At 38.4% G+C, this 18,682-nt stretch overlaps 1 protein-coding gene across 5 annotated transcripts in view; it reads left to right on the top strand.

Annotated features, from left to right (window-relative positions):
• Positions 1-10,722, top strand: part of SENP6 (SUMO specific peptidase 6) — a 66,380-nt gene extending 55,658 nt beyond the window's left edge. For all 5 annotated transcript variants that reach the window (XM_063124950.1, XM_063124947.1, XM_063124949.1 and 2 more), the window contains 5 exons: positions 140-243; positions 3,769-3,857; positions 4,968-5,036; positions 5,129-5,279; positions 9,048-10,722. In XM_063124950.1, coding sequence (XP_062981020.1) covers positions 140-243; positions 3,769-3,857; positions 4,968-5,036; positions 5,129-5,279; positions 9,048-9,257 — 623 coding nt within the window. In that variant the 3' untranslated portion in view covers positions 9,258-10,722. The remainder of the gene's footprint in view (positions 1-139; positions 244-3,768; positions 3,858-4,967; positions 5,037-5,128; positions 5,280-9,047) is intronic.
• Positions 10,723-18,682: the final 7,960 nt, after the last annotated feature.

The following is an 18,682-nucleotide window of genomic DNA, read 5'->3' as shown; positions in this document are numbered from 1 at the left end:
TTCTCAGGTATACTGTTGTCATAATACCCATTGATTCTACTTTGTGGTTTATTCTTCCTGTCTGGGAGATGATATGTATGTATGTATGTATGTATGTGGCACTTTTTAATTTTTTTAATAATCTTTATGGTTAATGCAGATGGCTTACAGAAAATCAGGCTAAGCTATAGTGAAGATTCAGCTGACAGCAGTAAACTAAATGAAGATGAGCTCATAGATTTTTCAGAAGATCAAGATAACCAGGTAAAACGTCTAAACAACATTACTTCAATAATTGGTATTCTTCAGCTGTAGGATTGAAGCTTTGTCTAACAGTGTTTAAAAGCTCAATGAAAATAAGTATTACAGTGGAGCAAATTACCAGTTGAACACCTTTTAACTTCTTGGAATACTTTAAAATGTAATTATGTGTCACATTTATTTTGGCATTTTGGTATCAACTTAGTGTATATAGGGAGGTGTACTGCAAGCTCCTCCAACCACTTAAACTAGTAAATTAATAAGATGGTAGTGTGGTATTTTACTGCATTTCCATGACTGTGCCAAGGAAAATGGAAGAATTTGTAAGGTTGCTGATGTATTGCTTGGTTACGTATAAAATACGTAACTCGTTCCCCAGTGGTACTAGCACTATTCTTTGCAGTTCAGTAAAAATATTGCATAATCATCTGCATTATCGTCTCTGGATAGCACTTTCATAGTTAAGTTTCCAATTTCAACCACTAGAAGGCAAGCTTTATCCATTATTGTGATCATTAAAAATGAGGATCCATGCTTCTTTACATCCACATTGTAAGAGAACATATTTTTTGTTAAGTACAATTTAGGGCTACATTATAAAGTTTAGTTTAGTTTACCAACAAAAGAATACTGCTTTCACACTTTTTCCTCAGCCATTCTTCAAGGATAACAGTTCAGTAGAGAAACTAGATGCCTGCCTAATTTGTAGAGTTACTGGCAGGAAGCTCAATTTCAAATAATTTTACAGAATAATACAGATTTGCAGTATGCCCTAAGTGGATGCGGGTCAGTAATTTTCCCTAGAGAGACTTATTCTTTTAAAAGCATTTTTGAGGCTGTCTGCGAAGTAAAAAAAATCCTTCTATAGTGTTTCATTCAGATCTCAAATGGAAAGGTAATCATCCACCTATGCAAAAATGTCTTATCGGTATCCTTCACATAGCTTTCATGTTCTCAAAACACCCTTAGAATGCCTGCCTATGTTATTTCTGGTCTTCAATATAGTGTTTTTGTTCTCTGCTCTTATTGTTCAACACCAGGAGAATCATTGGGCGTAAAATAGTCTTTGTGTACTGTACAGTGTGAAAGTTATATTTGGGTTGCACCTGGCTTGATCATCATGTCAGTTTTTCAGAGGGATAAAAAAGGAGGTATTGCCATTTCTTGCCCTCTGACAAAGCATTCACAGTACAATGTCCACGCATACCCTAGAGATGAGGTGGGGCCTCATGGAAAACAACAGTCAAAATGATCAAGGGGCTGGAGCAACTCTCCTGTCAGAAAAGTTTACAAAATCTGGGACTGTTTAGCTTAGAAAAAAGTCGAATGAGGGAAACAGAGGTGTACAAAATTATGCATGGTGTGTGTAGAAAGTAGATAGGGAGGTATTTTTCTCCTTCCATAAAACTAGAACCTGCGGTCATTCAATGAAGCTTATTGGTGAAAGATTCAGGACAGATAATTGCATGCATGCGAGTGTATGGTAGTTTTTACTTCTGATTTTTCTCCATCATTATATTATAGGCTGATTTAACTTCTAAGGTCCATTTTCTAGAGAGATTTGTCCTTACACATCAGATTTATTTCCTGATCTGTTTATAAGGAATAATTAAAATACAGGTAGCTATAACAAAATTCCATATGCTTCCTGGATTTAGTTGGAGTGTATATCTATATGGTTAGAATGACATTTGGAAGATGTGGTCTAGCAAAGATTTAAATTCGTCTTCACCCCCTGACAAGGTTTAACAGGTGCAAAGAGAGACCTTTAGTTACTGTAGCAATTATTACATTTGATATCTCCAAAAGCCCTTGTAATAAGCTAAGCTACTTTATCTGATCGTGCTGCTCTCTGCTGCAACTTTCTTGTAGCGCATCATTGTTAAGCTATCTTTTTGGAGCTTGGGAAGGGAGGTTAATGAGGTTGTGTTAGTTCTGACTTCCTTCCATGTTCCCCATGTCAAGAAGGTCTAAGTTAGGAGCTAGTAATTGGAGTTAAAGGGTGTGAGATCTGCTGTAGTGTTCTTGACAGACATTATTTAGCATTCCGGTGATGCAGGCCATTTTCTTAAGTTTGAACCATGCGTTTTTCCTGTTGAGACTCAATATGAGCAAGATAGATAATATAAGTATGTTAACTTTGAAAACTTAGTAACCAAGATAGTCTCCTTGTTCTTTAAAGCAAAATTGACAGTAAGATAAAGGCCAATTACCTTTCACAGTAAGTCTATAAACACAAGGCCATCTTCAGCTTAATCTTTGTTTCGAAAATTGCTCAATGCCTTCCTGTGGGGCTTGCACTGCCATACAAGTGTGCATTTATTGGCTTCAAGTGTGGTGTTTTTCAAACACATTCATGTCAACATTTTCCACAATTCTAAAAACAAAATTTGAAAACTTGGTCTCCTAGCACGTGCTTTGATCAGAGATTCCTTATTGACTCGTAGCTTGCATCCCTCAAATTCTCTAGCTTTATGCCATTATGAGCAACTGATGGTATTGCTAGTGTGCAGGATAAATGGGCTAACTGATGAAACATATGAACAGTATAGCCTTGGAACTTGTGATTGCAATAGTGGCCTGTTTTTGTCTGCATTTTCAAAGTGGAACCCTGTTGCTCAACTGAAGACTGGATTTGAAGCTACCATACAGGTTTATAACTAAAACTGAAAAACCATTGGGCAGGCTGAGATTAAATGTGTAGAAGCTGTGTACACTATTCTCATCAGAGCAACATAGTTAATATAAAATAGTTAAGTGTACAAGCTACAACGAGATAAAAATATAACTGATATTTGTATAATCCATAGACAAAAGGGCATATTTAGATGCTGTTTTCCTTGCAAGACTGTCCCTAGGAAGAGATTGTGATTGGAGCTCAGAATTGCATGCACTGTTGCTGCTAGTGGAAGTTGTTTGCTGTCATTTTGTTTGAATTTGGAGCCATCTTGATCTTGCAAGATTGTAAAATTAATTGTGTAGGAGTGTAGCCCTTTTTGAAAGGACTTTAATCCTGTAATGTAGGGGGAGATCTGCATTAAGATGAACATGGATCACTGGTTTTTTTCCCTGTGAAAAAAGGGAACAGGATTTGAGGAGAAGGGTATAGATGATCACAAGAGCCCAGAGTCCATTTCTGATCTTTCCCCGGGTGCAATCCTAGGGGAGGGGATAGCATTTGTCTTAGCTTATATATGATGATTTTCAAATATTAAGGGAGATTCATTACTCCTGAGGAAAAAAAATGGTAGAATACTAGGCAGAAATTTTAAAGGTAGCTGATTCATAATTTCCCAGATAGTTAAACTATATTACTAGCATTTTCTCTCAGTACTCACAAACTGGCTACCTTCAGATGAAGATTATTCTGCTACAACAGTAGCTAACCACCCTGTCAATATGCTGGGATGCATTATATGTGGTCTGGAGCAGGCCAATAGGGAGTGCACTTCCTTGCTATATTTGTCTACCTTCTTTTGAGTTTGTTAAAAGAGAATCTTCTCAAATAACCACACAATTTCCTTTTAGGACAACAGCAGTGATGATGATGGCCTTGCAGATGATACTTGTAATTCAGAATTAGGACAATGGCATCTGAAGCCAAATATATGTAAACAGTAAGTTTTAAAGTAAGATGTTTATAGCTTTCTGTGAATGTCAGAGATGCATTTTAGAAGCAAATGTTCAATTGAAAGAGAAATACTGATCATAACAGACATTTTGAAAACATTACTTCAGTTAATCAGTATATTTGAATATCCAAATATATTAATTTTAAAGATGGGATATTGGTGTAACAGTGTAATAGTGGGTTTGGTTTGGTTTGGTTTGGTTGGTTGTTTTTTTACTAAAGCTGAAGCCATTAGGTTAGATCCAGAGTTGTGCTGGAGGAAGGGGAAACACAGTGTTTGTTTTTCTTTGATTTCCATGTAGCACCCAGCGCCACATCCAGTACTGTTCTGGAAATTTGAGGGATCCCCCAGAATAGCATGGGAGGTGGCTATGGGGGCGGGGGGGGGGGGGATCAGAAAAAAATCTCTGCCCTGCCTCCAGTGGGGAGCTTCTGCTGGCTTCTGGAGCCCTCCATGAATGGAAGGAGTCCTGTTCAGAGATGGACAAACCTGGAGCTAACACATAAACCTGGTTCACACATAATGGTTGAGGCTGCACATGAGCGTACACTGCTTCCTGCCCACTTGCCATTTCTGGTTTGCATCAGTTTAGCAAACAACCCAGGAATGCCTTATTTCTCCCTCAACAACCCTGAGGGCTGGCTTCAGATATCTCACCAAACAACATTCCTAGGTTGTTGGCTAAAACAGTTGCAAAGTGGAACCAGAAAGCAACCTACTTTTCATCCTACTCTGCTGTCATTTCCAAATTCAGAGCTCAAATGGAAAAACCTATTCCAAGGCTATTCAGGTAGAAAGTTGCAATAAGTATACTGCCTTGATAGTCAAGTTTGGGATAGTGGTGATTTTTATTATTAGAGAATTAGGTTATACATTTTTCTTTCCCCCCCCTCTATTTTTATACAGTTCGGTTACCAGAAGAGTTAATATATATTGATACATATAGAAAGCATGCAACGTATGAGGAACTGTCTTTTATGCACATTATATCTTAAATTTGTGCAACATATCCCTTCAGCTCTGTGAATCCTTTCTTTAAATAGCTCTTCTTCCCGGTTTGAATAATGTGGCAAAAAATACCATGTTTTCTTACAGGCCTTGCATTCTGCTCATGGATTCATTGAGGGGTCCTTCCCGATCAAATGTCGTCAGAACACTAAGGGAGTGAGTAATTAACCTCTTATGTAGGCATTTTGTTTGGCATTTGAACACACGATAAGGATGTTTTTCTGAGCTTGACTCTGTTTATATTGTAGATACTTGGAAGTGGAGTGGGAAGTCAGGAAAGGTAGTAAAAGAAGTTTCTCCAAAGATGTCATGAAAGGCTCAAACCCTAAAGTGCCACAACAGAACAACTTCAGTGATTGTGGAGTTTATGTGCTACAGTATGTGGAGAGCTTTTTTGAGGTGAGTTTGTAGTTGGCTTTTGAGTATCAAATTGGAATTCACAACCATAGAGATTTCTAGGGCCTACCATGCTCTGTTTGTGGAATACAACATTTTATGTATTTGCTATTGATTGAGTTATAATATTAATATGCTCCTCCAAATTATTTATTTATTTGATTGATTTAGGTACTGGTAGCTTACCATAGATATAGATATGGATATGGCTATATCAAAACCAAAATCAGACATGAAAAACCAGCATCATAATAAATGCAGATACTCATCAAATGCTTAAAAACAATTAACAAATAAACTGAGTAGTACAATTAATCAGAGAAGGCCTGAATAAAGTGATGGGTCTTTAATAGGTGCCTAAAACACCGCAGTTGATGGCTCCTAAAGGGGTGTGCATTCCATAAGATGGACACCCCCACAGAGCAGGCCTCTGTGATCAGGTTACCTCCAGATGGCAAGATGCAGGTCATGGTACAACCAGAAAGGTCTCCTCCAATAATATTAGTGATTGCACAGGTCTGTAATGGGAAAGACAATCTAATAGGTAAACTGGTCCCAAGTTGTTCAGGGTTTTATATGCCAGCAGCAAGATCTTGAACTTGGTCTGATAGCTAACAGGTAGTCAGTGCAGTTGCTTCGACACGGGTGTTGTATACGCATGGCCAATCACCCTGGTCAGCATCCTGGTTGCCATATTCTGCACCAGCTGCAACTCCCAGGTTAAGCCCAAGAATACCCCCACATGAAGTACATTACAGTAATTTCAATGTGAAGTTAACAATGCATGGAATATAGTAGTCAGGTTATAACTGAGTAATAGTTTTCTGGAAGACTTAATAAACATAAAAACAATTTAACTACAAAATAAAACATTTGATATAGAGCTACTCAATTGAGAAGAGATTTAAGATTATCATTTTTTATTGTTGTGGTGAAATAAAATATTTGGGTATTATCCTATTATGCCCATGTGTTCATGGGAGCAACAGCTTGCACAACATGGCTTTTGCGTCTCTAAAAATAACCTGAAATGAGCAGCCACACTGTTTTCCAGAACAGGGCAGGTTAGTGGAATTCTCAGAAGGGATCTCTGCTGATTTGTCCCAATCCAGAAACAACCATTTCTGCTCATTTCTGGGATTATTTTTAGGTGTGCAAAAGCCCTGTTGTACAAGCAGTTGCTCCACAAGAGCAACAGAACCAGTGGATGCAGAACAGCCCTCTTTATTCAATAAATTAATGTGGAATTCATTTATTTTATTTTTATTAAAGTATTTTTAGGCGGGTTTCAGAGTAAGAAATCCTCTTAAGGCTGCTCAAAATACATAAAATGCAACTAATTAAAAAAATAAATTGACAACTGTTAAAGTCTACCAATTTCTAAAACCAAAAGCATCATGAAACAATCAGGAAAAAGTAGGTTGGAATAGATGGCTTTCTAAAGCCTCTTGCTGGCCTTTCCCTATCATAATGTCCTCTGGAATGTATTCTGAACTGACCACTTCCATCTCTCTCATTAGACATATTCAGTTCTTAAGACTACCTGCCATCTATTTAACATATTAATATTCCACTTAGAATAAGCCAAAGCAGCTAACAATCGCTGAAGAACAGTATTTGTGAAAGCCACTTGATCAGATTTGGCATGGCAACTCCTATCTCTCTTGGTCATGTTCACAGCGGCTGTTGTCACATTTGTTGCTGCCAACTGGCCAAGAACTCAGGAAGTGCAAAATTGAGTGCTTAACTAAGTTCCTGCACAGTAGCCTGGGAGGTGCGGGTTTGCTCAGTTTTTATTGTAATTTACAAATAACCAATTTCTCAAGCATCCCTATTTCATAAAGTCCTGAACAGCTTGGACCCTGGTTATATCCGGGAATATTTTCTATTTAAAGGCATGTGTGAGTAACCACCAGGACTCACTAGCTCCTTATGGCACCAAATGGGGGCAGCAACTGCAGGAAACATGCTGGGATACCTGGCTGGGCAGAAATGTTGTGTCTTACCCAGTAGGGTAGGTGTGTGTCATAGTTGAAAAGGCAGAGCAGAAGTCATAGTGTAGGAAAGCCCAAGCCAGGAATGATAGAGGAGGCTGGACAGAGGGACACATGATAAGATGACTACATAGTTGAGAGAGAGAGAGAGAGAGAAGAACAGAAAGGCAAGTGGAGAGGAGGAAGGGAAGGGACCTCTTAGGTAAAGAGAAGCCTTGGCTGGAAGGTGGTAGCAGGCAGACAAGAGACATTCCAGCTGCTGGAAATGGAGGAAGAGGGGCTTGCTCTGACCCTTGGCACTAGAGATCCTATGTGGAACTTCACTTACCTACGCCTGCAGGGTCTAGATGGACAATGGGCAATGGCAAGCTTTGGGCTTTAGAGTGACTGCAAGTGAAACACGAGATGGAGAAACCAGAGAACGGGAGACTGCTGAATCCTTCTTTCCTAGATGAAAGCCATGACATATCCTCAGCCAGGAGTAAGAGACATAACTTTTTGTCTTGAAAAGGAAGGACTTCGTGAGGTTGACTGACTAGTAATGTAACTAGCTATAATGATGTATTGATAAATTGGAGCCCTGATTGACTTAGGTTCCAATTAAATCAGATTCGTGGGTGCCAACGTGAGACAAATCACAAATGGATCAGTTTATTAGTTTATTGATTACACAAAGACGATATATAGAGGCAGAAAGAATATACAAAAAAAGCTCATGTCCCCTCAGTTGACAAAGCAAGCGTCTTTGCCACAGCTTGTTCTTTATCTGGATCCCAAAGATATCCGCAAAAGACCAGCAAACGTTATCCAGGCTGGCAGTGCTTGGAACCAATTAAAAGTATATAAAACTCCCACTAGAGAAGCTACCCATCAAGGGGCCTACTTGTGTTAGTTTAAAGCCTGCTAACATCTACTCAGTGTATTAGGCTATTCAAGTCTCTATACGTTCAGCACACTTTACAGGATGCAGTTGTGGGAGCTCACTAAAACTCCTTGCCAGTTCTTCCGGTATCAAATCCACTATACTAGCAGTACTCCGTAAACAAAACTTTCTGCATCCAACGCTTACTTGAGCATAGTGCCTTAATGGAAATGATGGAAGATGGTGCTTCAGTGGGCCCCTCCCAGTGTAGGCACAGACAGCAGGTAACACTTTTGGGCAAGACTAACTGCTTCTATGTCTTTGATCTCCATTGTTTTCTGTTTTTTCCTGCTATTTTGTTGTTGTGTTTTATTGCAGTTTCAAAGTTTGTAAACTGCTGTGAAATGTTCATAAATAATAAGATAAAATAAAAACAAGACACTGCAAGGAATGTGTTCTTAGCTGCATCCCTCATTTGCTTTGTCCTCTGTCTGTGTACTTGGAGGGGGTGGGCCAATGCCTTGATAGTGTGATAAGACGTTATCGGAAGGGGGAGCAAGAGTTTGTTTTCCAGTGTCACCCTCCACGTAGCATCTTCCACAAAGCAAGACAATTCTGAAGGTACTTGTCTTAGCAGGAGCACCTTGATATCAGTGGTGAATAGGCCAGATTTCTGAGGCTCCTTGACATTGGGCTAAACTTACTATTTCTGAAAAGTAAAAAAAAAGAACTGGCCCAGTAAGGAAGTCATATAATGTAATTGAGACTGTCTGTACCTGCATGGAAGAATAGATGAAATTTTAAATTGGGCATTTCCTGATTTTAACTCCTTTTTTAGTACTTTATACAATATCATTATGTAGACATTCTATGTAGACACTATTGTTATAAACCTACTTCTTTTGTCCTCACTAGACTCCTATTATAAGTTTTGAACTACCAATGAATCTAACAGACTGGTTTCCACGCCCAAGAATGAAAACAAAACGAGAAGAAATAAGGAACATAATCCTGAATCTGCAGGAACAGCAGAACAAAGAAAAGAAGGGTCAGAAGGACAATAATTTGACAGAAAAATCCTTTCAGGAAGGAACAGAACAATTTATCAACAGCTGTTCAGACTGAATCTTTTTGTGGCATGTTATCCCTACATTCAAAAAACTGAAATTTACCATATCCTGTCTGCTCAAATTAAGGACTCAGAGTATTATCAAACTTACTGTTGATGCTTATATAAAACACGTGTCATTAATTGAACAGATTCCCCCTCAATGTATTAACTAGACAAATTTGTACATATGTTAATTAGGCCAACTTTTTTCAACATTTGTAATTAAGTTTTTCACTACTTAGGAAACCTTTGTTTATGTACTTCTGTTAATAGAACAATAGTAACTTCTAGACACAAAGCAAATAAAGAAAATATTTATAGGATAAATTGGTTAACTTTTTCTGTGTTAAGTAAAGTTGTCATTGAACATTTCCCAGTAAGAGTTCTAGAACGCATGGGGAATGCTTATGTAGCAAAGTAATCAAATCCATACTTTGATTTACAGTTGCCGTTACAAGATGTTCTGCTTCAGCTATGTACAACAGTGTAAGAATGTGTCTAAATGCATTGTGTTTCCAAGGTGAGTGGTTTGCATTTTCAATCCAAGTGCAGGCAATGTAATCTTCAGTAAGGAATGCTTCAGATAATGGAAGAGGGTACTTCACAAGTGCTTGGGATAATGCTGCTTTCTGATCACAAGTCTTACTCAAGCAGTATTTAACACAGTCTCAAATACAGTCAGCTTAAGTAATAATGTTGGATCCTTTTTTGTGGTTCCTAAATGTTGTTTAACTGTATTTTGACAATTCTTTCATTATAAAATTGTATTTTTGGTAAGTGTGCTTGAAATAGCAGCAAACTGCCCACATTACATTTTCTGTGTCAGAATTCTGAATGTTGCATTCATATGTGCTTTATCTATCTGATGAACATTTTTTTTAATGTACGAGTACTATTTTTTGTAATGCCCAGAAAACCAAAATATTGCTAGACTTCATTGCTTGCTTGCTTCTTAATTTTGAGTAGAGTTGTCTAATAATACTGAGTCAACTTGTTGGCATATTTACATGATGTAATTTGATTTTTAAATTATGTAAAAAAAGAAAAGAAAAAAGTACAGCCTTATGATACTAGCCTCAAAAAGTCCAAAAGAAAGGAACTATCTTCCACAAATTTTATAGAAATATTCAGAAGGTATTGTATTCAAAATGAGGGAAGAAAAAAACTCCTTTGCGTATGTTTTTTGTGTAACAATGCCTTTGTTCAAAAGAGTCCTTTGTGATCTTCTATATCGGAAGATACTGTTGGATGGAATATCGGGGTGGTGGTGGTGCACAGTAGATAAAGCAGGGAATTTATACAACTACCACAGCCACACATACTTTTCAACCTGTTTACAAGTAGACAGAATACATACAAATTTCAACCTCTGTTCTCAGTTCTGGATTCTTCTTGGTCTGCTAGGTATTCACATTATTTAAGGCAACTAGCTTGAAGATTGCTTTGTCCAAAGATGTGTTCCGAAGATCACATGATTGGGGGGAAAAAGTCCCTACTGTTTGGGGCTGTAGTCCAGTGCACAAGCTGCTTAAATCCCATTGGCTTCAATTTAAGAAGTCAGTCGGGGATTGCAAGCCGTAGAGGCTACCTTTTCAATACTTCTTTCATTAGGTAATAGTCATAGAACCCTCATGACAGTCAGTGTTGCCAGAGATGGAAAAAACTTTCTCTTTTAAATTCACATAGAAACAACTCTTGGGCTTAGATTAAAAACAGGGCATAACTGACATTAAATTATCCAGTGTTTATGCCTAAAAATTGTCTAAATTACTAGGATTTTTTTTAAAAGCTAGTTACAGTAAACATTAAAGGTGGCAACAAATGAGAACATTTGCTGGCTTGGCAACTTCTTGTTAGTACTACTTGAACACATTACAGTAGAGGAGATGCAGTAGAGCAAAATACATACCTTCCGGTGCAAGGTTATTTGTTACAATATCTTGATTTGGTTGAAATGAGATTTTTGTTTTTGTTTCTTAACAGGTTGTGGTGTATCTTAGTTTCTGATTATTCGGTTCTATTCCTGAGAATGGCCTGGAGCTTGTATTCCTTTTCAAGATGTGAAGAATGCAATGTTTCTCTTAATATTATGGTAAAGGATCAGTCGTGCAGCAAGCTGATACACATATTGATATAGAAGATTTATTTTTTTAATAAAATGATGGAAAACAAGTGTCAAGACCTGGAGTACTTAATAATGTATGCTGTCTAGCTTATACTGATTTGTTTTCAACAATATATATTGGAAAAGAAACTTGTCCAGCTGAAATTAGTGAACATCTGAGTTTGGACACAAAAGTTAGGCTATAATATTATAAAAGTATGGAAGGCACCAATTGCAGAGGAAAAGATGAAATCCCAAGGATGCAAAATGTCATCACTATATAGATGATCAGTTTGTCCCAACTTGTCAATTAAATCCAAAGAATACTGTATAGGAGAGTGTATTTGAGGTACAAAAGGCTTTAAAAAATTATATACTGAGCTAATCCATGATATTTTACAAACAGTATTCAAGATTGAGTAGTCCATAGTGACTTAGTCACACATAACCTAACCCATGGTTTAGTTAATCCATGGTTAATCCCCCCAAACCCACCATGGATTAATTTAACCTATGGTGCAGCTACAGGATGCATACAGCTAGCTTTTTGAATAAGCAAGCCCCACCCCAAACAACTCATCAGTCTGGGTTTGGATGTCACACTCCACAACCTATAAAGGAGCCAATCGTGGGTTGTGAAAGGAATCTTAAGAATGGAACTAAAGGGTTAATTCCCTTAAAACTACAGTTGATTCATATGCTCTTCAGTACCTAAAAGTGATTACATAAGTCTCATTGCATTTTGTTACAGAGCACACTAGATAACAATGATGTGTTCAGGTCAGTCTCACACTATTAGCATTAGGCAGCTTAACTTCATTTGGATATGGCTGGATCCAGACTTAGTCATACTTGGAGTAGTCTCATTAAAATCAATGAGACTTAACTGTCATGACTACCGTAGAGTGGACCCATTTAAATCAATGAGACAACTTAGTCATGACTGCCTTAAATCCAATTAATTTAAGTTTGACTGTCTGTATTCAACCCTGAATATTTGTATACTTTTGTAACTATGTGTTACAAAAGTTTTAAAAGCTATTCTTTTTTATTAACATTTAAATGCTTCTAGTTTTACCATTGCAGTATATAACTGTTTTAATAGTATTATAGTATATATAATAATCATTGGTCTTTTGTAGTGTCCATAAAGGAATATTTTAATTCGAAACTCACTGAACTAATACATTTTTATTTATGCACCTTTGGGATTTCATCTTTATTACCCCCTGCCCTTTCCCCCAACAATCTTATACACCTTTACCTGGAAGTAAGTTGCATTGAAGTCTGTGAGGCTTACTCCTGTGTAGGCACAATGAATTGCACTGTTGTGTTTATAAAAATATATACTTGCTTGCATATAGTCAATGTAGATGCCTTTAAAATGGCACTAGGTATGACCAGTATTCATTAAAAGCAGTATGGATGAGTTGTTCAAACAAAGCTATCAAGTAGCTGACTAATTAGATGTATCTCTTGTATTGGTTTTCATGTTGGATAGAATAACCACTAAGAATTCTTATAAAAGTTTTAGATTACTTAGCATGAAAAATGTATGACTTTCTGGTAAACATTTGCTAGAGGCAGAAGCACAGATGACATTTAATATTCCCTTGTGGCAGTCTTTATTTTTCTTGCTGAGAGAATTGTCGGCTTACACTTATATGTACAGCACATATGGGAAATATTTTAAAACTAGGTCCTGTTATTCCAGTGTAACAGGATTTTACTTCTTCTTTTTAGATGTTTGTATCTCTTTCCCAAGGGCTCAGTGACAATTTCTATTGAAGAAACACTTTAGGCATCTCTTTACAAATAAGAGAAGGTACTGAAAAGCAGGTTTGTTTGTTTTTAATTTGTGGAGCACAGGACAGAAGGGGGAACCCATATACATTTTAGAGAGGGGGGATTCTATTCAATGAAACATCAGTTTCCATAGTTTGCAAAAATACCCCAAGTATTTAAATCCCCCCTCCTTTTGTTTCATTGGTTAAGTCCATATTTTCTGAGATCTTGATTTTGTAAGTTGAGTGTATTTCCCCCCCCTTTTTTTTTACTCTTACTCTCTCTGTATTTTAGCTTGTTTATATGTTCGGTGGGGAGGGGGGGTCATTTGGAACATCTCTCAGTTGTATCATTTAAAGCACAGGTTTCGTGTGCATGATTTAATATTGCCTTGTCTCAAAATTTCTCTGATTCTACAATTCTAGCGCATTAGGCGGAAGCCATAGCCTTAATTCTCCCTGACATGCTTGTTTTCAATATACAGTATATTGAAAATATACAGTGACACAGGAAGCAGTCAAACAGTTGCATACCTATGTTCTAGAGTGGTATAGTCGAAGAACCCATTCTTAATCCACTTTTACAGAGGATTAGGAAAAAAATGAGAGTTTTTCTTTGGCCTTCCCTGTAAGTGAGCTGAGCTGGACTTTGCATTATGTGCTATATACTAGCTAGCTCTTCAAGGGAAATAACAATCCAATCTCCTAGAATCAAAATGGGATCTAATTTCTTGAGTTTTTGAAATTCTTATGAGTTTTTGTCTAATTTTGCTGTATTTTTCCTTTCCAACAGAGGACCGTCAGCAGCTGTTCTTATTTTCCTTCATTTCCCCTGTGGTTACACTTGTATAAAGTGCCTTTCCCTTAATTATACATATCGCATGCGGTTCTACCAGCTAGCATCTCTACAGTTGCATATGTTGAAACAGCCACCTGCAATTGCCCTTGTTCACCAGTTCTGGGTTTGGTGTTTACATGCAGCTTTCAAATACTTTCCTTGCAAAAAGTGGATGTATCTTTTTTTTTTTTTAACACACTTTAAATTTTCAGTCCCTGACAGCACAATCCACTGTACATTTGCACAGATTAAAATCCCACTGAGTTCAAAGGAGCAAGTGTACTTAAAGATTTCAGCCTGGTTTTTGTTTTTTCGGTTGAGGATCAGTAATGATATTCAACTTCATGTTTAATACATTATTTTTGATGTTTCATTAGGTAATATTGGACATTTAGAGTACAATCCTTATATATGTCTACTTAGAAGTAAGACCCATTGAGTCCAATGGGGCTTACTCCCTGGTAAGTGCATATAGAAAGGAACTGGGCCAGCCCCTAGGTATTTATATAAATAGGGTGAAAGGGGGAGATGCCAAAAATCATCTACTACTAACATACCTTCTGTTAGCAGAGAGATACCAGCTGGATACTGACCAGGATCAGAATTGCCAAAAGGAATGAAAGTAATCAGTCAGTGCAGGTATCGGATGAGGTCATTATCCAAAAACACACACACAAAAAAACCATGGAATGCTGGCTTTGGCACCTCCAACATCCACTGATGGCTGGTATCTTATGTTGGTGGCTGTGATGACAAATGTTTCAGAAGCCGTGGAAGACAAGCTATTGGATAATAAATGAACAGAGCCACAGAGGAGTGTGTGTGTGGTGGTGGTGGGGAGGTTCTGCAGAAATGGAGGACATCTTCCTCCTAGCAGGAGTTCCTTCTAGCCATACAAGCAGCCTTCAGGATCAGGCCCCCTGTTAGTTTGTGTTTTGCCAATGTTCATAAAACCAATTTTCAAGCTCAGAAAAATATCTCGTTCTTATGAGAATTCACATTTGACCTTCATAGAATCATAGAATAGTAGAGTTGGAAGGGGCCAATAAGGCCATCAAGTCCAACCCCCGCCCCCCGGGTCATTGCAGGAATCTACCTTAAAGCATGCTTTGCACTAGTCTGGAAAAATGGAGTGGAGAGACCCAAAATAACATTCTCTGTTTTTCAAATGAAATAATAATAATTTGCAACTTTAAATAATATACCAGATGCAAATACCAATTCTTTTGCAGGTATTTTAATTAATTTATTTATTACATTTTTATACCGCCCAATAGCCGAAGCTCTCTGGGCAGTTCACAAAAATCTGAACCAGATGCATGTAAATTCCTGATAGCTTAAATTTTCTGAGATTAAAAACACACAGAGGAATAGAGAGTTGTTCAGTTTACTGGCCTGTTCTTGAAAGGCTTCTTCAGAGAAGCAGTCATTCTTTACTGCCAGCAACCCTCAATCTTCTCTTCTCCAGGCTAAACATGCCCAGTTCTTTCAGTCTCTCTTCATAGGGCTTTGTTTCCAGACCCCTGATCATCCTGGTTGCCCTCCTCTGAACACGCTCCAGCTTGTCTGCGTCCTTCTTGAATTGTGGAGCCCAGAACTAGATGCAATACTCTAGATGAGGCCTAACCAGGGCCGAATAGAGAGGAACCAGTACCTCACGTGATTTGGAAGCTATACTTCTATTAATGCAGCCCAAAATAGCATTGGCCTTTCTTGCAGCCATATCACACTGTTGGCTCATATTCAGCTTGCGATCTACAACAATTCCAAGATCCTTCTCGTTTGTAGTATTGCTGAGCCAAGTATCCCCCATCTTGTAACTGTGCCTTTGGTTTCTATTTCCTAAATGTAGAACTTGGCATTTATCCCTATTAAATTGCATTCTGTTGTTTTCAGCCCAGCACTCCAGCCTATCAAGATCACTTTGAAGTTTGTTTCTGTCTTCCAGGGTATTAGCTATCCCACCCAATTTTGTGTCATCTGCAAATTTGATCAGCGTTCCCTGCACCTCATCATCCAAATCATTAATAAAAATGTTGAAGAGCACTGGGCCCAGGACAGCCCTGCGGTACCCCACTCGTTGCCTCTCCCCAGTTTGAGAAGGTTCCATTGATAAGTACTCTTTGAGTCCAATTCTGTAGCCAACTGTGAATCCACCTAATAGTTGTTCCATCTAGCCCACTTTTAGCTAGTTTGTTAATCAGAATGTCATGTGGTACTTTGTCCAAAGCTTTGCTGAAGTCAAGATATATGACGTCCACAGCATTCCCACAGTCCACAAGGGAGGTTACCCGATCAAAAAATGAGATCAAGTTAGTCTGACAGGATTTGTTCCTGACAAATCCATGTTGGCTTCTTGTAATCACTGCATTGATTTCAAGGTGTTTACAGATTGACTTCTTTATAATCTGCTCCAGAATTTTCCCAGGGATGGATGTCAGACTGACTGGTCTGTAGTTCCCAGGTTCCTCCTTTTTGCCCTTTTTGAAGATAGGGACAATGTTAGCCCTCCTCCAGTCATCCGGTGCCTCACCCGTCTTCCATGATTTTGCAAAGATAATAGACAAAAGTTATTATTATTATTATTTATTTATATAGCACCATTAATGTACATGGTGCTGTACAGAGTAAAACAATAAATAGCAAGACCCTGCTGCATAGGCTTACATTCTAATAAAATCATAATAAAGCAATGAGGGGAAGAGAATGCACCAAACAGGCAGTATAAAAGTCAGAACAAAATCAAGTTTTAAAAGCTTTAGGAAAAAGATAAGTTTTTAGCTGAGCTTTAAAAGCTGCGATTGAACTTGTAGTTCTCAAATGCTCTGGAAGAGCATTCCAGGCGTAAGGGGCAGCCGAAGAAAATGGACGAAGCCGAGCAAGGGAAGTGGAGACCCTTGGGCAGGTGAGAAACATGACATCAGAGGAACGAAGAGCACGAGCGGGGCTTCCGCTAGCTCCTTCATTATTCTAGGATGCAGTTCATCGGGCCCTGGAGATTTTAACTCATTCAAGGAAATTAGGTGTTCTTTGACCATTTGTTTATCAATCTCAAAAATGAATAAGGGCACCTCTGCAGCAAATGTTTTCCCCAACATATCCCAAGAATAACTGGTACATGTAGTCATTCAAGGACTTCAAATCACATTTTCATAGTTTCCCATTCAAATGGAAATGGAAATGTGTGGTTTAATGAATCCCAGAATTCTTAATTAAGGAATGTGACAAAAGTGAGGGGAAAGCACAACAAACATTCTTTGACTGATAGATTGAGAACATTACATCTGAACTAGTCTCCACTTCCTGTAATATACCTCATGCTGCCCACTAACACAATACAAGAATCAATGCCTCCATAAGCATATTGGTTGAAATGGTAGCCTGGAGTACATCGTTGTGAGTAGAGCCTGCCAATTTAAGCAGCAAGCTGGTGTGGCCATATATACAATTACATCTATTTGTGAGGTCTATTGATGCAAGCTAAAAGAAAAGGTTTAAGTTTGATTCACAAATTCAAGGGGTTGAACCAGACATATTAACTGAGTTGCTAGCTGATATGGATTGCAAATGTGTAAACAGAGGTACATGAACAAACTGTGGCAATGTTAGTTTCTGAGTGGTTGTGTCTGGACATCACACTACACTATTTATTTATTACATTTATATACCACCCCACAGACGAAGCTCTCTGGGCAGTTCACAAAAATCTGAACCAGATGCATGTAAATTCCTGATAGCTTAAATTTTCTGAGATTAAAAACACACAGAGAGGAATAGAGAGTTGTTCAGTTTACTGGCCTGTTCTTGAAAGGCTCCTTCAAAAAAGCAGGCTTTCTTTACTGCCAGCAAGTGGGAAGCAGCATGGACTGGAACCTACTTTATTGCCAGCGCAAACGGAAGTAGAACGGATTCAATGTGTTCTCTCTGGCTCTTTCTTTGGATGGCATTGGCTGCCAACAACCTCTCTGGCATAATTTTGATTTGTTTATAGGCCTGCCAGCTCACGTTACAATCAACCCCATAAGTGAAAACTAATGTAAATTTAAACTTCCTTATAAAAATAAACTTGGAAGCAAAAATAATCACAGATTGGGTCATTCTACAAATAATAACCATTATTTAATGTTTAGAAAGCACCTAAAGAGTTCTAACTGCTGTACAGTTATGAAAACATGAAGGTTCCTACCTGCAGGTTCAAAGTTAAATAGATACAATATAGAAAAGGGGAAGAAGGAACCAGGGAGGTAGGTAGAGAGAAAACAAGCATTGAAGCAGTGGTGCTTCACTGGCCAATGGATGGGGGCAGGTTGGTCTCCCCCTTGCCATGATGATCCTCCTGTGAGGCAAATGGTACAGCCACCCAATGGCTCTTTGGTCCACTGATATGGCTGGTGGTAGGGGCCGGAATCTGCCCTTCCTCTTATCCTATGCAGCAGAATCTTAGACCTTGTTCCTCTCTCTTTCCAGTGGTCAGGCCCGTGTGCCATCGCTTATGCAGCAAAAAATGGCACTGTCCACACACAAGAGGAAGGTATCAGGCTTGGGGAAAACCCAAGGTTTGTAGAAGTACAACACAAACTTAAGAAAACTCCTAAGGGTATCGGGGGTCCCCCAAATGGCCCAAGGAGGACTGAGCATGCTCAGCCATAGATTACTGCTTGTTGCAGGGGTGGGTGAGGGGGATGTAATGGAATATCCCAGAGGAAGATTTGA

The sequence above is a fragment of the Elgaria multicarinata genome, chromosome 4, assembly GCF_023053635.1.
Source record: "Elgaria multicarinata webbii isolate HBS135686 ecotype San Diego chromosome 4, rElgMul1.1.pri, whole genome shotgun sequence".
NCBI lineage: Eukaryota > Metazoa > Chordata > Lepidosauria > Squamata > Anguidae > Elgaria > Elgaria multicarinata.
Note: the sequence above shows the minus strand (reverse complement) of the source record. Positions and strands in the feature narration are given on the sequence as shown.